General features: G+C 40.3%; 1 protein-coding gene across 1 annotated transcript; it reads right to left on the bottom strand.

Annotated features, from left to right (window-relative positions):
- Positions 1-921: 921 nt before the first annotated feature.
- LOC311286917 (uncharacterized protein) lies at positions 922-3,738 on the bottom strand. The gene is made up of 3 exons (XM_084403363.1): positions 3,629-3,738; positions 3,157-3,305; positions 922-2,833 (listed from the first exon to the last, which is right to left on the bottom strand). The coding sequence occupies exons 2-3, from the start codon at positions 3,213-3,215 to the stop codon at positions 1,246-1,248; spliced, it is 1,647 nt and encodes a 548-aa protein (XP_084259489.1). The 5' UTR covers positions 3,216-3,305; positions 3,629-3,738; the 3' UTR covers positions 922-1,245.
- Positions 3,739-8,699: the final 4,961 nt, after the last annotated feature.

Genomic DNA, 8,699 nt, shown 5'->3' with positions numbered 1-8,699 from the left:
CACACACACACAAACTCGCGCACATACTCAATGACACGCAAGCACACACACTCACAATACCCTAAAGATGTGGAAAAGTCGATCAAAAGTGTGGCTACATTTCTCCAGGCTCGATGCCAACAGCGCGCGATGCAGTATTTGTGGTAAAATAATGGCTGCAAAGACGGTACCGCGACAGATATGATGAAGCCCTTGACAGTGCACGGAGTAAACATAAGAGCAGAAAGTTGCTGCGTCTTCGACTGGTAAATGAAGAGATACCTTGTTGATCACTCTGACTGTGTTTATATTGCAATAATGACCTACTGAATGTACACTGCCGTTCAAAAACGTGTTGGTCAGAATTTTTTTTCAGTAAGCATGCATTAAAGTGATCAAAAATGACCTTCCAAAAACTGTTTTCATATTTCAGCTTTGACAACACAGGAATAAATTACATTTTGAAATATATTCAAACAAGATTTTAAATTGTAATACTATTCCACAATATTACAAGTTTTACTGTATTTTTGATGAAATAAATTCAGCTTTGGTGAGCATGAGCTCTTTATAAAAAAAAATATTTTCTACCTTATGTATATGTATAAGGAATATTTTGTTCCTTTGTGCTTTTTTGTTCCTTTGTGCACTGACTAAGGAGCATGAGTCAAACTGAAAAAATAAAACCAAAGTTTTTCTGAGGTAATGTGTTATGTAATCTTGTTAAAATGGATTTCATAAAATTGGTATCGGAAAAAGTATCGATCAGGAACCGGTATCGAAATCAAGGTATCGGTATCGGTATTGGTATCGACATTTTTTGAACGATACCCAGCCCTAATGACCATAAAAGCACACCCGAGATGTGATGAACACCGACTGACTGGCGAGCTTAATCTCTGGCCAAACTCTTAAACCCCCAATGAATGCACAAACACAAATGCTGGTTGATGTAATTCTGTTTACTGTTAAATGAAATAAAACGTCCTCTTAGTGGCTGTTTCACTGCAGGCAGAACTCAGCCACAGTGTGCACTACTCAATGCAACTGCTGTGTTGCGTCATCTTCCACCTAACTAATCATTTCTACAGTCCCCACACAAACCACACGAGGGCAGCACTACAACATGGAATTAACAACTGCTGCTGAATTCAGAAGAATTCACAATAAAACTGATTCAAATCATAACTCTGTTAAACATATAGGCTACAGTATTTCCAAATTCTTCATTGTCATTGATTCATCTCTTGTGCTCTCTGCATTTGTTCATTGCTCAAGAAACAGTTTAGCTAGACCAGCTCTCAGATAACTCAGAGCATCTTTATTGGCTTCTTCAGCCACAGCGGTTCTCCTCATTTCCTCCAGCTCTCGGACCCAGTCTTTTTTCCCAGCCTCTCTCACTCTGGGGATGAAGAAGTCCAGATGCTGATGAGTGAAGGCCGAGTCTGGCTTTAATGCGATCTGAGACAGATTCTTGATGGTCTGGTAAGCTTCGGACAGAAGATTTGACTTTTGGGTTTCAATATCCTTCAGATCTTTGTCAAGATCATCCATTAAAACAAAATATGTCTTTGTTTGTTCCTGAGCTTTTTGATATTGCTTTTTTATAGAGTCAAATTCCATCATAAAGCTCGAGGTGCTGACGATGTATTTCTTGTTTTCTTTGACATGTTTGCTGTGGTGACACTTCCCTGTGCACACGGTACAGAAGCCGTTTTTCATGACTTCACATTTACTGGGATCAGAAACCCACCAGCAGTCAATCTCATGGCAGTTTTCCTCACAGACGGTGCAGATCGTCGCTTTCCTGCTCTTCCATGAAGCGCTTTCAATGGGAACCTTCATTTTGACAGTTTTTTTTACTCTAATGGTAAAGTTTTTACGTTCCTCAATCTTTTCCTTGTTTTCCATCACTGCCCGCTGGATCTGAAGTTTTTCAGACTTCTTTGACTCTTTCTCATGAATTCGCAGCTGTAAGTTGCACATGGACGCTTCTAATATAATGCGCTCTATCAGGACATCTGAAGTCAACTCCAAACTTCTTCTGTTCTTTAGAGTCAGAGACTGAAGGAAGTCCTTCATGCCGTCCATGCTGTCCTCCCAGGCGTCTCTTTGAGCACGAACTCGACGCTCTCCAGTGTGACGGGCGTCAGCCTGCCGGTTGTTGAATAAGAAATGAACAGGTTGGTTATTGCGGTCTCGTCTGCAGGGGATTCTAGCTTTATTAATGGCACCGATGACGTTTTTGGCTGGCAGACCATCAGAGTGTGTGATTAGAAACACAATGTTGTTCACAATGTCTTTTCCAAACAAAGAAAGAACTGAACTGATGATGTAATGCTGTCTGTCCGAGAGGCGATTCTTAGACGCTTGAGCCACAAAACACACAGCGTCAATTTGATGAACTCCATCATTGCTCTGAAACAAAGCAGATAAATTCTCTGCAACGTCCAGATCTTTTTCCAGTCCTCTAGTGTCTCCGTATCCTGGAGTATCAATGATGGTGAGAGATATGGGACTCTCTTCAGGATAGACCTCATACATGGTGATTTCAGAGGTTTGTGATTCTGATTGGTCTCTGGCTTCTTCTTCTGTGATTTCATACCACATTTCATCCTCAAACTTCACTTCCAGTAAGTAGTTGACCATGGTGTTGATGAGAGCCGTCTTGCCAGCGCCGGTTTCTCCCACCAGTAGAACAATTTTGTTTGCTTTTTTGGTGTCTTTTTCCCCAAAAGTCCATTTTCGGACTTTTCCATGATCATCAAGCACTTTTCTCTCTGTATGTAGAAGGAATCGTTTTGGAGGACCTTGATGAATCAGACTTGGTCTTCGTGGTGGAAGTCTTGGCTTTCTGCAGATGGAGGAAACTATTTCTCAGAATATTTGTGTAGCAAGAATTTAAGACTAAATACCCATTAAATTGATTTTGGGTTATGTAAAAAATTCTGTTTAATGTAACCATTTAATTTATACTTTTTAAACATGGACTTAATAATGCAATTTGTAGAAACTGTTTTAAACAAGGAAGTCCCACTGAATAAAGTTAACATGTAAAAAGATCAACATTTACCACCAGTCAGACATGCCTAAACACAACAGTCATATTTTTGTTTGTTTAAACACCCAATTATTACTATCTACTGAATTCAGTAATTCATAAAGACATTCTCTTACTTCATATCGAAAGGGTTGTCCATACTGTTGTGCCGACTGTGGTTATTGTGTAATTCCATGGTTGCTGGGGTTTAAAGGATAATGTTGTCATCGTTTATTTAGCCTCATATTGTTCCAAACCTGTATGACTTTATTTTCTCTGTGAAACACTGGAAACAAAACAACATTGGATTCTATGATTGGAAACATTGGAAACAAAATTCAGTCTGTGTTACAAGTGGATTAAGGAAGTAAATAATATAAACATTGACAAAGTCAGCAACAGTGTAAATCTCATTCAATGTAAAGAATATATCATGTAGTAGCCTGTTTAGTGGATTTGAACCAATTGCTTAAGTTTCCAAAACTCAAAATTCAGTCTTGATATTTTTCACAATTTTAAAATAATATAGTTTGCTTGTTTTAAAAATGTGTTCTTAAAGTATTTTTTCAAACTATTTTTCTGAAAGAGCATTTTATTTATAATACTTACACCATTCGAGAAGATATTGTTGTGGAGTTTTCACAGCAAAGCCCTTCGTAAATCCGTCTCAAGGGAGATTTTTTTAAATCTGTATAAGAAAGGGACGTCTCTCCTGCTCTGGCATGTTTTTACCAAACGTATTGAGAGCCCAAGTTTATTTTGGTCTTTCCAGTAATACCAGTTTGTCACGTGAATGAAAGGAACATGAGCTGAGTGGTTTTGTTTATCTGACATTTGTTAAATGTGTGAAAGCATGCAAAGTTAGTTTAAAATGTAGTGAACTGAATTGTGAACTAATTTAACAATTAGACTTTTCTTTTCACATGCCAAACCTATTGTACATGAATGTTTTGCATGCACATGCCTCTCTGTAGTCAGTGATCTACTTGTATATTGTGCAGTTTCACTTCAGAGTTTGCACTTCTGTTTTAGAATATTTTCATTGAGATATGGTAAAGAATGAAGTTCCAATCAGTGTTTATGGGTTTACCTTTTTCATATTTTGCTGTTGGTGTGTGCACAAAGTGATCTCCCCTCTCTCTCTGATTGTGTGTGTGATACCTCTCTAAATACTTCTCACATCATGCGTCATGCAGTTTCTACTGCATGTTGTTTGTATGATAGTCAATATAGGTAAGGGTTTAAAACTGTGTGGCTGAACTTGAAATAACATTCCATAAACCTTAGTCAGGTTAGACGCCATATTGAAGTTAACATGGATGAAAACAAGGCTTTGAGAGACAGACATTTAGTCTTTACCATGGCACATACTATAAAAGTCAGAGATCGCATTATTTAAAGCCAATTTTAAGCTGAACAATTGGTATGTTGTTAATCAACAGTACAGGCTGTTGAATGCACTGTTACTATCCCTCACAGCATCTTTAACATTAATGACAAAAATTAAATATGGCACCGGCCCAGGTCCACCATTGCTCCATGGCCAAAGTCACCTTTATATATATAGCGCTTTTTATATTACAGATTGTTTATATTACAGATTTATTTATTTTTTTTTACTATAACATTCTAAAACAATGTGCTATCTTCAAGCGCAAGGTGCCATTTTTGCAGAATGAAAATGGCTTTCAATAAATTACAGTTATTGGCCATTACTGTGTGTGGTGAGTTTCCAAATAGAATTTAAATAGACAAAAATAAAAAAAGGGATTCAGTTTACAGATTTTTATTTAGAAAAATTAAGAAAAATCATGAACGAAATAATTTACCACTTCAAAGTTGAAAAATTAACCATAATACTTTTATACAAGTCTTTTTTATGACACTGGGTTGCACAGTTTTCACTCAGGAGACTCTTTTTCATACACACACACATATACACATGCATGCATACATACGCATGACATTGATTGGAAAAGATGGCGCCAGTGTTTAGGGCTTGCCGTCTGTTTCTGGTAACGCTGTGTGGATTTGTGCTGTTGTTGCTGTCACTTGCCTCCAGGGTGCTACATTTCCCAGCATCCCTCCTGGTCCTCACCTGCACTCAGTTAGCCATCACCACACCTGCTGCTGATCATCACAAGTATACTGATTCCCTGCACTTGCAAACTCTCTCAACACACACTATGTCAACTAGGGCTGAACGATTTTGGAAAATAATCTAATTGCGATTTAGTTTTACCAATATTGTGACTGCGATTTAATATGCGATAATTTTTTTAAGCTCTTTAGCTTTTCTATTATTCAACAAAAACAAGCAATAAATCATTGTAAAATAGGGAAGGGAATCTTTAGGCACCTCATGAGCCAATCATATTTTTTTCTTATTAATTAATTGATCTTATTAATAAAACTTAAAATATTTAATTACATATGTAAATATAAGTAGGCCTACTTAGAATAATTACACATTAAAAAACCTAAATTAATTACATGTTAATAATTTTAACTAATATAGCTTCAAAACAAATAACAAAGAGGGGAAAATAATATTACAAGCAATAAACAAAGAGTGCTTTCAGTATTTAAGAGTAGGCTGTCTGAACGTTTTCATCTCTTTTGAAATTATAAGATGTGGTTTGTCCTGTCTGTTTAATAACTTAAGATATAACTGACTGTGTCACATTAATTTCGCGTCATAAAAGCATTTTGAGATGCAAGTACATTTAACCACGTAGATGGAGTCGCTCACAGCCGCATGCTCAAGTGCTCTTCACAAAGCGTGTGGGTATTTGACATTGAGAAAGCAGCTTCTGTCTGTGATTTTCATATTTTTAATATATAAGCCAACTGCATTCCAAAAGACATATGATGCCTTCGTAGAGCATTTGTAAGTAAAATACCGGCGGGCGAAACTGCACAGGCGTGCACTACAAAAGTAACATCAAGCAAACCATGCGTATCTCATATCTTGTGCAATGAAGCACGCAAATGTTCTTGTAATCTTGCGTGTCACGTGACCAGACTGTAATCGCAGCTTTTGCGGTTAAAAAACGCATTTCATCATATCGCGATATTATCGCAAATGCAATTAATCGTTCAGCCCTAATGTCAACCTGCATCACTCTCAACTCAGGGTCTTGTCTCGTCAGTTCTGCATAGATCTACAGATTCCCTACCTTGAGCACCCTCACCTGAGCACCTACCTTGAGCACCCTCACCTGAGCACCTACCTTGAGCACCCTCACCTGAGCACCTACCTTGAGCACCCTCACCTGAGCACCCTCATCTGGGCACCTACCTTGAGCACCCTCACCTGAGCACCTACCTTGAGCACCCTCACCTGAGCACCTACCTTGAGCACCCTCACCTGAGCACCCTCATCTGGGCACCTACCTTGAGCACCATCACCTGAGCACCTACCTTGAGCACCCTCACCTGAGCACCTACCTTGAGCACCCTCACCTGAGCACCTACCTTGAGCACCCTCATCTGAGCACCTACCTTGAGCACCCTCACCTGAGCACCTACCTTGAGCACCCTCATCTGAGCACCTACCTTGAGCACCCTCACCTGAGCACCTACCTTGAGCACCCTCATCTGGGCACCTACCTTGAGCACCCTCACCTGAGCACCTACCTTGAGCACCCTCACCTGAGCACCTACCTTGAGCACCCTCACCTGAGCACCTACATTGAGCACCCTCACCTGAGCACCTACCTTGAGCACCCTCACCTGAGCACCCTCATCTGGGCACCTACCTTGAGCACCCTCACCTGAGCACCTACCTTGAGCACCCTCACCTGTGCACCTACCTTGAGCACCCTCACCTGAGCACCCTCACCTGAGCACCTACCTTGAGCACCCTCACCTGAGCACCTACCTTGAGCACCTTCATCTGAGCACCTACCTTGAGCACCCTCACCTGAGCACCTACCTTGAGCACCCTCATCTGAGCACCTACCTTGAGCACCCTCACCTGAGCACCTACCTTGAGCACCCTCATCTGAGCACCTACCTTGAGCACCCTCACCTGAGCACCCTCACCTGAGCACCTACCCTGAGCACCCTCACCTGAGCACCTACCTTGAGCACCCTCACCTGAACAGCCTCACCTGAGCACCTACCCTGAGCACCCTCACCTGAGCCCGCTATTTCCGTATCCTGTCTTCTGTCTGCCTTCATCAGTCTCTCAGATCCAGTTCACCAGCCGTCTCATCTCTTCACCATCTGCACTAAAACCAAACATCAGTTAACAGCCAGCTAAGTCACCATCTACATTCTCCTGTTGTCATCTACTCACCATTGCCTGGTTCCCGCTGTCAACTCTACGCTCTGGATTCAGTAAAGATCAAATTGCTTTCTGTCATCTGTCTGTTCCCTTCTGTGGTGTGACAACTGGTCCCTTTAGACAAAATATTTGTGTCCAGTCCTTAACATTGTTGCAAACTAGGAGGGCCCCCTAGTTTCTGACTAATGACAATAAAAATTTATCTAGACAGATCTAAAATGCAGGCATTTCTATTGGTCAACTATACAATTCCCAGTCAGACCTGCATTATTGAGTTTGACTTAGCCTGTACATCAAATGCACAGAGGATGATTGCACAAGTTAAACTAGAGATTTTAAACATCTGTTTCTGTAACTCTCATTCTTTAATTGAGCTGATTGAAACCTTAGGTTTGCATTAACAATTTGCAATTAAAACAATTAATTGTAATTATGAAATTGTGTATTGCAATGTTTAATTATGTGATATATTTTAATTATGCATACCTCTGGTAAATATACTAGTTATGTTGACTTTTTGCTACCTTTCCTTAACTCTCTGGGGTCTGAGGTGTTTTCTGGGCCCTGGGGGTGTTCTGACATGCCCTGACATTTGTGCTTATTTCTGTTACTTGTAACATTTTCATGGCTAAAGTCTAATTACACTGTATTCAGCACAAACTCTGCTACAATAATATGTGAGCAACATGTATGTAAAAGTTTGTAGTTTTGAGAAAATTACGTTTATGTGTGGTTTGTGAAATTTTTTTTTTAAGCATTTAAAGGTTGCTTACCTGTCTATATTTTATATTTCAACATGTTTCCGTCAATTTCGTACATTTTAGCCAAGCAACAGTTCAACTAGTACAATGTGAAGTTTATGCAACAATAACACGCTAACTAATATAAGTGAGGATACATTTCTTGGATCACCTTGGGTAATCCAAGATGGCGGCGCGAGTACATCGCGAGGCTCGCGGTCTCTCCAGATTCTGTAATTTAGCAGTATTTTTCTTGCTCATTTCGGGTCTGTTCGTCCAGAACAGTTGTGCCTTAACATCGTACACCCAAGGTGAGCTTTTGGATATTGGTTTGCGAATTTCCGACAGTTTTATGGACAACCTTCGACTCCTTCCTGAGATCGCCAGATCACCCGAGGCTATGCACTCTGCCCGGCCGGGCGGAAGTGCTCGCAGGCGCCGGCGAGATCGTAAACAAAGGCGGGGGAAGCGCGGAGGACTAAGAGCTAAGCTAAAGCTAACACCACACCGGCTCTCTTTACCCAGCATTTTCCTTGCCAATGTACGGTCGCTGTTGAACAAAATGGAGGAGATTCGACTCAACATCACATACAGCAAGAGACTTTTGAACTGTAATGTTCTAATTTTCACGGAAACATGGTTAAACAGC

Source organism: Rutilus rutilus (assembly GCF_951802725.1).
Source record: "Rutilus rutilus genome assembly, chromosome: 3".
NCBI classification, from domain to species: Eukaryota; Metazoa; Chordata; class Actinopteri; order Cypriniformes; family Leuciscidae; genus Rutilus; species Rutilus rutilus.
Note: the sequence above shows the minus strand (reverse complement) of the source record. Positions and strands in the feature narration are given on the sequence as shown.

Bases quoted from the DNA above. Each gene is read 5' to 3' on its own strand.
- LOC311286917 (XM_084403363.1), bottom strand. From the start codon at position 3,215: ATGGAATTACACAATAACCACAGTCGGCACAACAGTATGGACAACCCT. The intron at 2,834-3,156 runs GTAAGAGAATGT...CTCCATCTGCAG, and splicing joins GACAACCCTTTCGATATGAA to AAAGCCAAGACTTCCACCAC.